Source organism: Salarias fasciatus, chromosome 5 (assembly GCF_902148845.1).
Source record: "Salarias fasciatus chromosome 5, fSalaFa1.1, whole genome shotgun sequence".
Taxonomy (NCBI): domain Eukaryota; kingdom Metazoa; phylum Chordata; class Actinopteri; order Blenniiformes; family Blenniidae; genus Salarias; species Salarias fasciatus.
The window spans coordinates 6,344,456-6,360,752 of record NC_043749.1 but is presented as its reverse complement, the minus strand read 5'-3'; the positions used below and the strand labels follow the sequence as shown (position 1 = coordinate 6,360,752).

The 16,297-nt window shown below is 47.4% G+C and overlaps 2 protein-coding genes across 5 annotated transcripts; both read left to right on the top strand.

Moving 5' to 3' along the window:
* Nucleotides 1–1,077: 1,077 nt before the first annotated feature.
* On the top strand, nucleotides 1,078–5,896 carry rae1 (ribonucleic acid export 1). 4 transcript variants are annotated; one of them, XM_030091716.1, is made up of 13 exons: nucleotides 1,078–1,172; nucleotides 1,616–1,734; nucleotides 1,843–1,947; nucleotides 2,674–2,766; nucleotides 2,861–2,947; nucleotides 3,034–3,120; nucleotides 3,253–3,324; nucleotides 3,408–3,515; nucleotides 3,696–3,802; nucleotides 3,932–4,007; nucleotides 4,469–4,663; nucleotides 4,746–4,831; nucleotides 5,502–5,896. In XM_030091716.1, coding segments are annotated over exons 2-13 (1,107 nt in total). In that variant the 5' UTR covers nucleotides 1,078–1,172; nucleotides 1,616–1,644; the 3' UTR covers nucleotides 5,503–5,896. The 4 variants fall into 4 exon arrangements, with proteins under 4 accessions (XP_029947576.1, XP_029947575.1, XP_029947573.1 ...); XM_030091715.1 differs by having other exon boundaries at nucleotides 5,405–5,896; XM_030091713.1 differs by lacking the exon at nucleotides 5,502–5,896 and having other exon boundaries at nucleotides 4,746–4,835.
* A 1,334-nt stretch (nucleotides 5,897–7,230) lies between these two features.
* On the top strand, nucleotides 7,231–15,657 carry LOC115388544 (RNA-binding protein 38-like). The gene is made up of 4 exons (XM_030091706.1): nucleotides 7,231–7,664; nucleotides 9,762–9,885; nucleotides 10,348–10,402; nucleotides 14,694–15,657. The coding sequence occupies exons 1-4, from the start codon at nucleotides 7,452–7,454 to the stop codon at nucleotides 15,040–15,042; spliced, it is 741 nt and encodes a 246-aa protein (XP_029947566.1). The 5' UTR covers nucleotides 7,231–7,451; the 3' UTR covers nucleotides 15,043–15,657.
* The last annotated feature ends 640 nt before the right edge of the window (nucleotides 15,658–16,297 follow it).

The following is a 16,297-nucleotide window of genomic DNA, read 5'->3' as shown; positions in this document are numbered from 1 at the left end:
TAAACATATCTGATGAATTATTCTGATGCCTCCTTTTGTGTAGGATGATAACCCCAGTGAACTTTTGAATGCATAGCAACACTACTCTATGTAAAAATATAAGTAAGGCAGTAAAGGTTCTGATTTTTTAAATGATAAGAGGAAAGAGATTTTTTGATGTTTTATTTATTCATATTTCTTTTTGCTGCATTTCAACTACAGTTTATTTGTTTTAGGATTTTTATTTTTTATTTTTTTTCCTGCAGGAACAAGGTTCAAAATTTAGCCCTTGAGGATCCAATGTTTTTTTTGTTTTGTTTTGTTTTTTCAATTGTCCAATGTCAGCATTGGTCTGGACCAGTCTTTTGGGTTACACTGCTTTCCTCAGCATCTGCTTCTACTGCGCAGTGAGTGAACTATTCAACAGATTAAATGGCACAGTCTAAAACAGCACTGAAACCTTCATATATTTTGCCTATAAAATAAAACACAATGTCTACTTCATCCTCAAGTTAAGTTGTATTTGTCCATGGAGCAACTTTCAACAAATCAAACATCTCTTGGAACCAATGACAATATGTGTGTACACATCTGGTGACCAGTAGACGGAATCACAGAGGACTGGGTGCTTAGATGTACTTCTCTTAATGCAGATTCAGTACTGAGCACAGAGAGAAATGTGTTTTACAAATGTATCACTGCATCAGCTCAAATCAATGCATTCAAGTAAATAAATGAGTTTTAAATCAGCTGTTAGTTTTAATTTTCTGGCAGGTGGCACTTTATTTATTTATTTATTTATTTATTTATTTATTTATTTATTTATTTATGTATTTAGCAATTGCTTTAGTCTGCAAATTCTTAAATAGAAGGTTGGAGGTCAGATACAGAGAACTGCCATTATAGAAGCTCCACCAACGTGACCAGTGAAAACCTGATGAGTATATAAACTGTTGTCTTTGTTGCAAACTGTTGGACGCGGTCTTGTCTTGTCGTGTCTTGCTGCCGCTCGGGGTAGTTTGCTGATCGCGTGCTGCCCCCCAGTGTTCACTCTGCAGACTGCACGTCCCTCCGCTGCGGCGTGACGCGTCATCAATCCGCGACGCCCGCACTTCGCGCATCAAGCGCCACACTTGCCCAGTTTTCGGCTCTCTGGCGTTTGGAGCCCCAAACAACCTTCAAGCGACGCTTCGGTGTGTATATCCGTGCTTCTGCGGAGCTGTGTGTGCTCTGTTTCACAGCGGTGTTGATTACAGCGTAGGTGTCTTTTCCTTCCTGTGTTGATAAGCCTGTTAGCTCGAAGCAGCTAGCGGCGCTGAGCGTTTTGGTTAGCATTGTGGTTAGCCGCCGAGCTATTAGCGAGGTAAATCTTTAATATACACACCCATGCAGCGTTTCATTCAGGGTATTACTGCGTTGGCAAGTTTCACACTCGCCTCAGTGCCAGTAATTTCATATTTCGGTTTGGTTTTGATCCCCGCCGCTTCCAGTATAGTAGTTTCCGCTGGTGATGTCCAGGGGGAGCGAGGTTTACATGTTACAGACTTACATTTACGTATCAGTATGGGAAACGATACGTGAGTGTATGTGATCAGCTGCCGTGTTAGACGCGTCACACCTTTATTTTTTCTGCCAGGTGGACATCAGGAATACACTTGATGCACCATGAGTTTGTTTGGAGCAAACTCTGGGTTTGGCGCAGGAGGCACAGGAGTGTTTGGAAGCACGACGACAGACAGCCATAATCCCATGAAGGTGAATGTCCTGCACAGGGTTTGACATACTTTCTTTGAAATATTTGTCTGCCTCACTTCCTCTAAAGTATTACTCATCTTTAACATGTGTTGTTTGTGCTTGTGTCAGGATGTTGAAGTGACCTCGCCTCCTGATGACAGTATCAGTTGTTTGGCCTTCAGTCCCCCCACCATGCCAGGAAACTTCCTCATTGGAGGCTCCTGGGCGAACGACGTGAGTAGTAATTTACCAGGCCATCACAGTAATGCAGCAGGTTACCACTGTTGCTCCATTGCAGCCAGTAAACTGAGCTAGGGTGTCTCTCAGTGAAATTTGCATCTTCTCTTTATTTAAGTTGGTAAATATATATCTTCTTCTTATCTGGTGATATTTACTGTGAGTGTCAGATTTTTCACTTGTTTATTTAGTGTAATTCATGTATGCACAGGTGTTACGTAGGTTTTGAACAAGAGAAAGAGTCCATTGGTAGTAAATGCTAAATCCGAGGAAAATAAGTAGTATTAGAGTAGGAGTAGTATAATGGTAGAGAAACACATCAAGATGTGACTTTGTTTAAAAAGTCTTGATCGAATTCACTGTCAACTTTCTGAAACCTCACCCCACGATTCGCTGTCATACAGGCATAGCTGGCTGTTGTGAACCTCTGTACCTGTTGATCCTTTTTGTGGATTAACTCCCAAGTTCACTAAAATACATATGAGAATTTCTTTTAAGAGATAATTTGGTAGATTTCACAATATTCTATTTTAGATATTTATTCTGTTTTCTGGTCCAGTATTTCTTTCATGCTTAGTGAAAACCACGAGGCCTCATAAACCATGATTACTACAGTTCCATCAATGTAGAGAAAGACTCAGAAACACTTCTGACTGGAATCTCACGGTTATGATGTGGTTTGAAATTGACATACTTTAGCCATGTTGTGTGGTTCCTCCTCAGGTCCGCTGCTGGGAGGTACAGGATAATGGACAGACTGTCCCCAAAGCCCAGCAGATGCACACAGGTCCGGTACTGGATACATGCTGGAGCGATGTGAGTCTCATCTAACAAAGTAACTCGAGCTCTGCGGTGCTGTGCATTTGTTTTATGTTTGAATCATTTATGAACTGTCTTTTACTTTAACCAGGATGGGAGCAAAGTATTCACTGCTTCCTGTGACAAGACGGCTAAGATGTGGGATCTCAACAGCAATCAAGCAATGCAGATCGCGCAGGTTTGGATTAAAGCTTTCAGATCAACCGGTGTCTCTGAACGAGCGAAGCAGGACGATCTCAAACTGCTCATCATGTCGCTTCACAGCATGATGGCCCAATTAAAGCCATCCACTGGATAAAGGCTCCTAACTACAGCTGCATCATGACCGGCAGCTGGGACAAAACACTGAAGGTAACGGTTTTACATTGGCAAAATCAGTTACTTCGCTCCAAAATTTTTCACATGCTAGTTTTCGTGTCAACACACTGCTCAAGAGAGAGTCAGAATATACATGGTGAACACATTTTCTGTCTTTGCTCTCAGTTTTGGGACACCCGCTCACCCAATCCCATGATGTCGCTGCAGATGCCAGAGAGATGCTATTGTGCAGATGTTGTAAGTAGGCCGTGACGGAGTGCGGTTGTTTGAATGTGTGATGAGTGAAGTGAGAGCTCTATTTCGCCGGTTTGGTCATGTAGGTCTACCCCATGGCAGTGGTAGCAACAGCAGAACGAGGTCTCATCGTGTACCAGCTGGAGAATCAGCCGTCTGAGTTTCGCAGAATAGACTCTCCTCTCAAACATCAGGTGAGCTTTGATGCTTCATGAACAGCCTCGTCTTTTCCTGCTTTGAACTTTTGTTTATTCAGTGAGCCTTGTAAATAAAACCCAGATATATATTTTTTTTTAATCCATTCCAGATGTAAAACACTTTATAAGTGTTGACTACCTGTTGATTCAGTGACCTGTCCCGCTCTCGTCTTTCAGCACCGCTGTGTCGCCATATTCAAGGACAAGCAGAATAAGCCCACAGGATTTGCACTGGGGAGCATTGAGGGCCGAGTGGCAATTCATTACATCAATCCTCCTAATCCGTGAGCAGCTAAACTTCTCAGATACTGTCAAGTGCTCATACACACCATTGTGGTTTTTCTCTCCAAGTTTAAAAGTGTTGCTTTCACTTCCTCGGCCTCAACATAGATGTGTTTCCTGATTGTTTACAGAGCCAAAGATAACTTCACCTTCAAGTGCCACCGGTCCAATGGAACCAACACCACCACTCCGCAGGACATCTACGCTGTACGTAGTTCTTGACCTGTTGTTAATAGAGGTGTACAGCGCTCCCCATGTGATTTTAAATCTGAAGACAAATAACATCAGATCGAGATCAGCCTGTGCAGACATTTTATTATGGAAGCAGTTCCCTCCTGGCGAGCCAAGTAGACTTAGTGTAATTGATCACGGTTGTGCCTCTTCGGCAGCCAGACAGCATGTCAGCAATTCCAAAGTTTTAGTAATATTTTAACGAAATATATATATTCAGTGCCTGACAATAATGTGCTAATGGTTTTGTTTTGAGTTTGCTGTTTGAACCATTTTATCACTTCAATAGTTTTTAAATTACTTTTTTTTTTTTTTTAATTTGAGTTGCATCTGTAAGGTTTGTCTGTATCTGTAGTTAAAGTAAAGTCTGTATTTATCAGAACAAAGATCTACTGACAATTGTCTTGTATCAACTGCGTGGGAATGTTTTCCCTCAGGTGAACGCCATTTCCTTCCACCCTGTCCACGGCACGCTGGCCACCGTGGGCTCAGACGGACGCTTCAGCTTCTGGGACAAAGACGCCCGCACGAAGTTGAAGACCTCGGAGCAGCTGGACCAGCCCATCACAGCCTGCTGTTTCAACCACAACGGCAACATCTTTGCATATGCTTCCAGCTACGACTGGTCGAAGGTGAGCTGGGGAAAGGCGACCTTTGGGGCATTTTGATACTTGCACTTTGGTATCTGATCACGTTTCTAAATTTGATACTCAGGGCCACGAGTACTACAACCCCCAGAAAAAGAACTACATCTTCTTGAGGAACGCTGCCGAGGAGCTGAAGCCTCGGAACAAGAAATGGTGAGAGAAGGGCAGCTACTGTCTGTGAACCTGGAGACCGTGGTCATTGGACGGGGCTGCCTCATTTCCTCAGAGACCCTCTGCCTCTCACTGGGGGCCTTTCATGCACAGGATGTGGGCAGAGAGGATGCTGACATTAGGCAGGACATCGTAGTTGGCGTAGTCAGATCTCTCGCCGTTCACGGCTCTTGGTAGTCTGTACTGACCTGAGTGCAGTTATGCTGAAGGCTTGTGTGTTTCCTGCTGTCAAAGTGTATACAAGCTTCTTTCGCACCTATGCAATCAGAAATAACATAAAATCCTGCTGGCTTTTACAGCATGTTTGGTTGTAACTTCTTAAGAGTTGCAGTGTGTTCCTTCGCAAAAAAATAATAGTGTTTTGGATTGTTATTCATTGAAATGAATAAATAAATCAGGACTTTTAGAGACAGGCAAGCAAATTATCATTTGCTGTTTTTTTGTGTTCTGTTTGAGGGTTTTCACAATTTAATTCTGTGCAAAAGGATCACCTTTTCAGAAATAAATAACGCCTCAGACAAAAGCCTGTGACTGACTGCTCCCTCCTGTCTCCAGATTCATCGTGCCAAGTCGCATCTCTTGTGGGAAAATGCAGAAGACCTGCTGCTTTAGTGTGTGTGTACGCTCAAGACAGACTCCTTCCTTTCGGCAGACACCTGGACCAATGCTGTGGTGCTGTGTTCTGTGCATGGACCAATCAGAGGGGCCTACCCACCCTGGCGTTGATGACAGCTGCATGACAATTGGTCTGAGAGGTCATCATAGAAAGGGAGGGATGTATTTGTTCATCATGTTTTTTTAATGTGTCCAGTTGTTTTGTTTTCTTGGTTTTTGGTTTTTTTTTTTTTTTTGGTTTTTTTTTTACAGCGAGCCGAAGACTTTTCATTCACTGTTCAGTTGCTGTTGAGCGTCATCAGTAAACTGGGTGTATACAAATAAATCTGCATATTAGCTTTGAACATGTTTATTCTAACTTGAAGGGGGGGGGGGGTACTGAAATTGAATAAAACCAGAATGTTTGCTGTATAAATGTTAGTGGGGGAGATTAAAACGGACTGTATTGTGCATGCAAGTACATCTCTTTCAAAGTTCACGATTTCATATTCCACCCTTTCGTCTGGAATCTCTCGCACTGGATGGCAACAAAAGCATAAAACCGTCTCACAGTGGCCTCCCCGTCTATTTGTTTAAGTCCAAGCTCGCCAGCAGGTGGAGCTTGTTGCCCCTGTCTGTGGGGGGTAAATCCAGCTGTTGCTCCTGGCAGGGAACTGAAACGGGACAAATGAGATCAAAGCAGGACAGTGGCTCTCAGGGACACACAGCTGGAAATTAGGGGGATTTATCAAGAGGATATGAATGAGGGCGCGTGGGCCGCTACAAAGGCCGTGTGTGAAAGGTCAGCCAGTTCATAGCCCAATAGGTGTGAATTAAATGCCTGTTTATTGAGGTCATTAGAGTATCACCTCGCTGTCAGCCTGACCCTTGGCACTTAGCAGTCTTCCTCCAAGACGCAGCGGGAAGTCATGCTGCGGCCTCGCTGTCATCCGCTCATATCTGCGTTCCACGGGTGACATCAGTGTCGGTTTTGTAATTTGCAAGCTCATCAACTATTGGTTGCTTGCCAGGGATGTTATTTCAGCAAACTCCTCCAGATGGAACTCACTCAAGCTCATAAGTGTGATGGGCTTTCCCTTATTCATGCATACCAGGAGCATTTAAGAAGAACTTACTGGATAAGCATGAATAGGCCGAGGCTTTGCTGCACAGAGCCTTAAACAAACAGCTACTATTAAATTCAGTAGTTTGAACTTTTCCCCCCCTCTTTTCCAAGTTCCTGTCAAGCAAGTCAGACAGATGTACGGAGGGGTCATCAAGTTTAAAAAAAAAATAGCTTTATGATTGGTATTACTAAGGCTTGTTCTGTAGTATAATCTCTGAGAAAGAAACGTACTGAAGACCCTGTTTCATTTTTGTTCAAGCAGTAATATAAACTGAAACCTAGTCCTCCTTGCACAACTTCTTCCCTCCGCTTTCTGTTCTGCAGTGTCATGCCTATGAAGTGAGGAGATCATAAAATAAGCCGTTGCTGATTACACTGAGGACGAGGTGATTTAGGCCAGAAGTGAGACAATTACTTCCTCATTACATCTCCACAAAGCACCATGTGGCAGCAGCGCAGCGCTCTCCGTCCCAACGCGCGGCTCTTTCTTTGTGTTGTAAAAGACAAAAGCAGGTGCAGCACAGCGCCCGGTGTGGGCGGGCCAGTGGGAGGAGCCGCCGCTCTGTGTGCCGCCTCTGATTGGTCAATAGTTGTGCGGGGGCGGGGCCTCCTCACTGCACTATAAATTCTCCCGGCACAGTTTCTCCAAGCGGCACAGGAGCAACCAGTGTGGATCCGAGCGGAGGAGTTCGCGCAGCCTGACTCGTGCGTGTCACCGGGGTTGCTGCAACTTTTAACCACGTATTGACAGCGGGCGGAAAACTACAATAAAAGTACACCGAGCGCGTGAGTGTCGGGCGCGCTGATGCTGGGACGGTAGCTAGCAGGCGGTAGTTGAGTGTTGCCCGTCGTGCCTCGGCGCTCTTCCCCCCGGCTGACCCAATGCTTCTGCATCAGTTCATGAACGGAGCCCTGGAAGTCATGCATCCCACCGCGCTGCAGAAGGACACCACCTTCACCAAGATCTTCGTCGGGGGGCTGCCGTACCACACGAACGACGCCTCTCTGAGAAAGTACTTCGAGGCGTTCGGGGACATTGACGAGGCTGTGGTGATAACGGACAGGCAGACCGGCAAATCCAGAGGATACGGCTTTGTGAGTATGAAGGCAGCTTTCGCTCCGTTAGTGCCTCCCTGTTGGAATTTCGACTAATAATTTACCTTTCGCTGCTTTTTCACATAGTTTAAATTGATACTCATACAAATTAATTCGTCAGGACGTCATGTATATAAACTGCCGTCATTCCAAACCATGTTCAAGGAAGTCCTTCCATTGAGCTTCACTCAGTGTGTGTGTGTGTGTGTGTGTGTGTCAGTTTTCTGCCTAGCTGGCTGTTATTTTAGCCTAATGAGGATGAGGGATCACACAAGTTGATGGGTAACTAAGAAGATTATATTTCAACATATGTTTGAGGCCCCCCAACCCCAAATGACGCCCCCCTCCTCAGTAGTCACTCATGAAAAACCCCAGATTAGTGTGTGTACTACGAGTGTGTGTGTGTGAGAGAGAGAGAGAGAGAGAGAGAGAGAGAGAGAGAGAGAGAGAGAAAGAGAGTCTGCTGGTCCTGCTTGCTTTATATGGGTATTTTGGAGCCGTGGGGAGGTTGACCTTGCACACCCTGCCCTCCATTGTCAAAGACCGGAGCACATGATTTACATCACATCTTGGCTCCGGAGAGAAATTCCAACATCAACAAAATACTTCTATCCTATTATATGTATACATGTTGGAGTTCAATCGTTTCCATTGTGTGTTTGTGTTCACAGACAGACAGCTCAAACCTTTAAAGAAAACTTTAAACACACATACACACACAAAGAAACACCCTCCTCAGTGTTGTTTATGATGGGTGACCTGGTCTGGGTCTTCGCTCACGGAGAGAGTGGAGTGGAGTGGAGTGGTAGGGAAAAGTGCTGTTCACCAGGATCGTGTTTACCTCCAGCGCTTCATTTCTGCTTAATGAAATGTGTCCGAGATGTGTATTTAGACTACATTATTTATAGGTGACTTATCGTTGTTGGGGCAGATAAAGACAGATGCTCAGAACACAAAGAACAGAAGCAACACAAGAAATGCAAATATTTACCAGATCCCTGGAAGGACTCATCAGCTGCTCTAAGGTATCAGCCCAAACAAGGACTGGAAAACGGTTATGAGTGCATGTTTAGCTCTAATGACTGAATTGTAAGACGATTGCTGTGTGTTTACACATCAGTGCTCGAGATCGAAGGGAAACTGTTCTGTGACCTGAGCCGGTATCGAACGGCTGCGTACAGGGGCTGGTGTTTCAGGTTGAACAGGATCAGGGCAATGTGGGTGCTGCCTAGGACAACACACACACACACACACACACACAAGATCAGCATGTTTTACATGACTCCCTGTTTTTTTTTTTTTTTGTTTTTTTTTTTTTTTTTGAATGTTGCGTGAGGGGACCTGCTAATTCGGTTTTCCAAGCGATCCAGTCTGAGCGGTAGCTGGAAAGGGAGGCGCTCGGAGCGGAGCATACCTTTTTTTTTTCCTTTTTTTTTTTTTTAAACACACTTCAGAGCTGGATTAGCAGAGCACCCCCCGACAGCACAGCTCTTCAGTGTAAACACAGCCTCGTTCCCTTCCTGTGTGTTCACAACACGGGCCCTGGAGTGGGCTTTGTTCCGGATCCTTCCACGATGAAGAGGCATATACCGCCTTTTAAAAATGTCCGCTTAAAACAATGCAAGCCGTGGCCTACATTCACTGCCCGGTCCACACACAGAGGTGACTCCGAGTTGGCAGAACACAGCAATCAAAACAGAAGGGCTCTTCTAATGCCAGGAGGGAGAGAGGAGGGGTGGACTAATACCAATCTCCTTATTTTGTCTCTAATTGGATAAGCTCCTTGTTGCTTTTCTCAGATCCATATTTCAGCAGCTCTGCCCATCCCTGAGTGGCAGTGGAGTGACTGCCTACTGCTGCTGTGGGCAGTTTTCAAAGCTTATCTTTGTGCTTTGTTTGTAGTTTCTCTGCTTCTCCAGAGATCTTGGATCATAACAGAGGAAGGCCCGTGGGAAAGGGGGTGCTTTTATGATTAGACCAAAAATCTGAGGCCTGATTTGTTTCAAGCGTCGGTGTATTTGTTTTGGCGAGCGCTATGGGGAATCATAACGCCTCGAGTCTGTCAGGTGATGATTGCGTGTCTGATTGTGTCACCAGGTGACAATGACTGACCGGGGAGCAGCGGAGAGAGCCTGCAAGGATCCCAACCCCATCATCGACGGCAGGAAGGCCAACGTTAACCTGGCCTACCTGGGTGCCAAGCCTCGCAGCATGCAGACGGGTAAGAGTGGGTTTCACACAGGTTTTCTCTATTTGTGAAATGATGAGAGAGAGAAGTTTTGAAGCTCTTCATATTACTAAAATGTACAAATGAGGATGAGGCCGTCCCTAAACGGCATATAAACAGATTTATGACTTGTTTGCTTTGTTGCTCAGACAGAAGCACATTTTTTAGAAACTTGTGGTTGAGCTGTCGTACCCCCCCGAGGGTTAAAGACTCGTTTTGCTTCTGTTTAGCCAGCGACATGCTGCCATTAGTCCACGCCGCTGTGGTAAATAGCATTCAGTTTCCTCATTGCAGGCATGCTTCTGCTGTTTCTTACAGCACACTTACAATAGCTGTTCCATGGCAGCTCTGAAACAGGCCGTGCCTCTGTCTCTCCGTGCCCTCTGTGCATTGTTCTCCGATCCTCCTCTGTAAATGCAGATGTGTGTGTCTGACAGCCAGCCTCCTCTCTTCCAGGCATATCCATCGGAGTGCAGCCCATTCACCCAGCGCTCCTCCAGAGGCAGTATGGGTAAGTGAGCGGGAGTGGGCGCTTGTTGTGTTCTCTCGGTTTCTTTTTCGCTCTGTGCATCGCCAGCAGGCTGCTCTTCTTCTGACAAACTGGCGATGGGTGGGGGGGGGGGCCTCTGGAAAGTACATGTCAGTTTCTGTGTCCACATGCAACTCTGTGAGTGCTCCATTAGCATATCTGAGTTTTCCAGGCCAGGGAGATGGTTCGCATATCTGTGATAATAGGAGCGCGTTCCAGAGGTGAATGTATGACTCACTTGTGAACTTCTGTCAGGAGCCCCTCGACTCGTCCACCTGCCCGAGTGAGCTCCGTTACCGAGAAGGCTTCTGAGGGGCCGTTTCTGTTGTAGAAACGGCCCGGATAGCTTCTCGGAGCCACGGTCTGCCGAGCAGCTAATGAGCATTTCACTGCAGTAATGACTCTCCTCCCCCCTGCAGCTCTCACATATCACGCTTCAAGGTACAGCTCAGCACCGTTCAGATCACACACACACACACACACACACAAGACCCCAGATCCGTCTGGAGGGAGGAAATGCCAGGAGTCCAGCCCACATGTTTTGACACACAGTGCATCTACATAAATATATAAACCAACAAAAATGTCTTTCATTCAACACTGTTGTCAAAAAACCAATTAACAGTAAGTCAATGACAATTTTGATTCTCTAACAATTAGAATCTCCTTAAAAGCTTGAGAATAATTGATCAGCCAAATGATAGGTGCTTGTCCTCGTATAGATAGGTTTTTAGTTACACAGGTCTGTGTAAGGAGATTTATTTTGTTTTAGAGGATAGTTTGAGGTGTTTTTTAGTCCATTAATTCGATCTAATAAAATTCAAACTTTTGCATGAAAGCACTGCTCAGCCTCTGTTCAGTAAAACCTGATCACGTGAGATCAGTGGAAATCCCAACACTGTCCACAGGGACCCGAAAGAATGGGAAAACTTTTTTAGGCGGTGAACATTCTCTCTTCATGTCCTCATCAGCCGGTCTGAGTTCTCGATCCGAGCCGTTTCCATTCATGTGTCAGGACCTCAGGAAGACCTGGGGAAGTCCTGCTGATAGCGCTGCGGGTCTGGCTGGTCCAGCAGTAGCCTCAGAGGGGTTTTGCACATGTGGCTCACGGCACAGCGTGGAGTGGTACGTCTGACAGGTGCTGGTTCATATTACAGCTCTGTGGACCCCCGTGACCACCACCACCACCCCAGGAGGCACCGGGAGCACCTGTCCTCCTGCCTCTGAGGTTCCTCTGGAGCGGGTGACAGACTCAGGCCTCCCTAAGATGCACAGTGTACAAGTGGCTTTTCTTTCTCTCACACACACACACACCCCACCCCCCAGCAACATATGGTGCGAGGAGGACCGGGTCTGAAGTAGGATTTTGATCAGTGATGGTTGGAGCTTTGCATGTAGCGGCAATGTGGACTTACTGCTTAGTGTGTGTGTGTGTGTGTGTGTGGCTGTTCAGCAGCTGCTGAGGGCCAGAGGGGGTCACCAAGTCCAACGAACACGGTTTTGATGGGGGTGGGGGGGGGGGACTGGTCGGTGCGCTTGCAGATTGATCTTTCCTCTACCTCTCCTACCACTTTGTTGCTTCTCCACATCGTACACATGAAGTCTTTTTTTTTATAGTTTTTTTTTTTGTGTGATCGGATCAGGAGCCAAAAAAAAGAATTCAGTATGTCTTCGAATGGTGTGTCTGAAAACTGACACCTCTGTGAGAGTGAGGGGGGTGGGGTGTTAGTGAGGGGGGGGGGGTTTCTCAGCCTAATGCTTAATGAGGCAGTGTGCTTCCTTGGAAACTCACCTCTACAGGTGTCAAACAAAACAGCCCCCCCCCGCCCCCCCGCTGCTTGAAAAAACATAATCCATTCCCTTTAACAAAGAGGGAACATGGAGATATCAGATCCCACTAATTAGCCTTTTGCGGCGTTTTCCCCCTCAGCCGCTCTTGTCCTGTCTGTTTTCACACTCGGAGTTCCAGCGAGCCGTGCACCCAAGGTCATCTGTGTTCTGCTGTAGAAATATTTAACTGCTCGGTGCGACATCGCCCAGGCTCTTCGCGCCGCCTCATTATCTGGCCTTCATCAGCGGCGAGTCCGCGGGCCCGGTTATTCGCCGCTTTTCCAGAAACGGCTCGTGTTGCGAGCTCGCCGCTGTCGTACTTCAGCCCGTCATTTGCAGAGTGGCACTGAGTCAAACGCGCGCTGACTGGCTGTCAGCACAAAACCAGCTGACCTATGATCTCCCAGCCGTCATCCACGTCCAGCCCCCCCCCCCCTCCGCCGCTGTCCCCCACATCCACTTGGCATCTCTGTGACCCGGGGACTCGCTTCTGTCCCGAACTTGTTCCCATCCTTTTTTTTTTTTTTTTCTCCCCCCTCCTTCTTTTTAGATAAAAGCAAAACGTACAGCTGACATCTCCATTCAGCTCGACATTCTCCTTTCTGTGTGTGTGCACACACTCCCACACCAAAGATATTTAAAGCTCCATTTTACAGACGGGTCCGGTCTCTCCTCTTTGTTCCACTTTACCTACACAAGGTCACTTGCCCGTGGCGACACGCTGTCAAGGCTCGGTGGAAGGCAGACTCATTATGCATGACGCCACTGAAAGCACATATGCCCCAGAGCATTAATGTATGGTCATCTTTGTGTGTTTGCGAGCGAGTGAATGCCTCTTTGTAAGTAGCTTAATAGCACTGTGAGGGCAAAGTGTGGATTGTGCTACAGTCGTGCGTGGGGGTTGCCCTCATTTGCTTATGCTTCAAACTTCCAGCCCGGAGTTGTCTTGTTTGGCATTCGGAGCGTCGACTTGTCTCCTTTTTTTCATTCTCATTCTGCTTTTTCTGACACACAACTGTTGTAAATGACTTGTTAACACTTGACCAGCTTGTGTTTAGCCAACTTAATTACAATAAATTCCTTTCAGATTTGGCTCTGACTGCTCTGAAACGCGTCCCATGCACTCACTCGGTGTACAGTAGCACCTGCTGATGGTAACCGTCGTCCCGTCCATTCTGACCGGAGGACCGGAAGATGCCCACAGTAGAGTCCCGGGGACAGAGCGTATCTGCCCGCCCTCCCGCGGCCAGCCTCTCTCCAAGGTGCCAGTGATGGCTTGAGAGTGCAGTGCAGTGTGCCGTGATGGACTGGAGTGCCTTTCTTCTTTTTTTTATCTTCCGTGTGATATGAAGTGAAGAGGTTTTGGCTGATTGTGCTGTGACTCTTTCCCTATTATGGCATGGTTTGGGGTGTGCAGTGGTAACTGGTGTGTGTTTCTGTGTGAGGAGGGGGGGTGGCAGCGGTAATGCAGAGGGTATGCGAGTGTGATGACATCCCTGTGCATGCATGCTTTCATCTTTGTCTGTGTTAACTTCATAGCTGCCTCTTTATTACTGATCTTCCTTTCATAGACTACGTCTATAAAAGAGCGGAAAAAAGCTTGACCTTTAAAATCTGTCCATAAGACTTTTTTTTTTTTATTATTATTTTGTATTACAGGTGAAGACTCGCGTGATTTATAAAATCTTTTCCCTGCCTGCGTCCCTCCCCCGACCAAACAAACCAGGGAAATAAAGTTGAAGTCCTGAATAAAAATAGACGCCTCTAAAAGCTGCTCGCCACAGCAGCGCCGGTGCGGTCCCCAGACCCCACAGCTCTAATCAGCTCTATCTGAGCGTTCCCCATGAGGCCCGGGGAGCCCAGCACCCCGGCCCTGATGAGCTCCCCTGTCACCTCCACCTCCCACAGCAGCCAGCGCCATCACCTGTGACGGTTCACAAACCCAGGGAGAAGTCGGCAGCCGAAACTTCTGTTCTCGCGACACACTTCCTTTTTTTTTTTTTTTGTTTTTTTTCTCCCCCCCCCGCCTTTTTGTCATTGTGTGTGCGCTTGAGTGTTCAGAGAGTGAAGAGCAGCAGCTGTTAAAACACTCCGCTGATGCCTGAGCTTGAAAACCTGCCAGTAACGGCTGACTCTATCATTCACCCCCCCGCCGCTCCTCCCCTCTCGTTTACCACAGGAGGCCCGACCTAACAGGTTTTGTAGGTTTCACTAACTGACACAGGCAGAGCGTTGAGTCACCTTTGCTTCATAATCTTCTCGGCTTCCCGTCTATTTGCTCTCAATATTTATAAATTATAAATGGATATGTGTGAGAACTCCAGTTCCACCTACAGACAGTTTATTTTCCCCACGGCAGCGTATCAACGGTCGATTCCAGGTCTGGAGACGTTTCTGTTCTGGTCTCTGAACCCCCCCCTCTGCTCTGTTTGTTTGTCTGCAGGTTGGCCCAGCCATACATTTACCCACAAGCGTTCGTCCAGCCCAGCCTGGTGCTGCCCACTCAGGTCTCCACTTCCGTCAGCACCAGCCCCTACCTGGACTACAGCGCCGCCTACAGCCAGTACGCCCAGGCCGCCTTCGAGCAGCAGTACCCGTACGCCGCCTCCCCGGCCGGCTTCCTGAGCTACAACTACGCCACCAGCCCCTCGGCCGCCGCCACCGCCGGCCCGGCCGCCGCCGCCACCGCCCCGCCCACGGTGCACCCCACGCTCCCCTCCGCCGCCGGCCCGGCCCCGACCTTCCTGCACTACGCGCCGCAGCAGCACATCCAGCCGGATCGCATGCAGTGAGTCCAGAGCGGCGTGAGGAGGAGGAGGAGGAGGAGGAGGAGGAAGACGAGGAGCAGGAGGAGGAGGTGGTGGAAGGGGAGCAGCGGTCGCAGACCTTTGGACAGAGGATAGTGAAACACCCGACGGGGTGACCCCGCTGTTGTCAGCGAAGGCTTTCAGGAAAAAGATGGGGTGGGACTATTGCACTATACGATCAGGATGAGCTGCTCGGTCACTGGTTAAAGGGCAAACGGGGCGGAGGGCTGTCGGAGTTCAGGCTGGGAAGCGAAGCAGCAAAAAGTCTCTTCCAAGGGCTTCCAGGAGCCGACACCTCTTTTTTTTATTATTATTATTATTATAATTATTATTTTTATCATCCTTTATTATTATATTGATGTTCTCGTCTGTTTATTTGTATGCTATTATTATCGATGTTGGCATGTTTTTGGCTCAATCAGTGGAAGCTCCACACGTCCGTGGTACACACAGGTGATTTAGGAGCCGTCTGGGATCTGCAGCACCTCCGTTCTCCTCATTTAGAAGTGTGTGACATTAAAGGCACTGCTGCTTTAAGACACTGGAGGCAAGATGTAAAAGAAGCGGGTGTAAAGTGGGGGGTGGGTGTGTGTGTGTGTGTGTGGGGGGGGGGGGGGGGGGGGGGGGGGGGGGGGGGGGGGTGTAAGGGTTGAAGGTTGAAGACGGGGGTGGCGATCGGGGAAACATCAAGCGGAGTTCTCCAGGATATCTGCTGCGCTCCGGAGCGCCTCCAGCAGCAGGCGGCTCCGCTCAGGAGGACGACCAGGCTTCACCTCAAGGACGCAGCCGGGAGTTTTCACTAGCAGACTGTGGCAGCTCCACTGTCTTGAGACGGTGACGCCAGGACTATACTTTTATTATTATTTCTGATTCAAGAGGCCTTAAAGAGAAACTCCTTCTTTTCTCCTTTTTTTTTTTTTTTTTTTTTTTTTTTTAAATCGCCTGATTTTTCAAGTGCTTCCCCCTCTCCCGCGCCACAGAGAGCCGTTTGTATGTAACTGAAGTTTTCAACAGTCGCGTTACTCTGATTTACTTTGGGTCTCGATGATTTCAGATGGATGTAGATAATCACAAGCAGTATGTGGGCGTCGTGGGTCCAGGAGCATTGTGTATCAATGTTTAAAAGGTAGCCGACACTGAGCTCGAACACCAGTGTTTGTTTTGTTGTCTTCTTTTTTTTTTTTTTTGTCTCTGAGATTGTCAAACTGCTCTCAAAAGGACATTCATGTACAGCATTTTA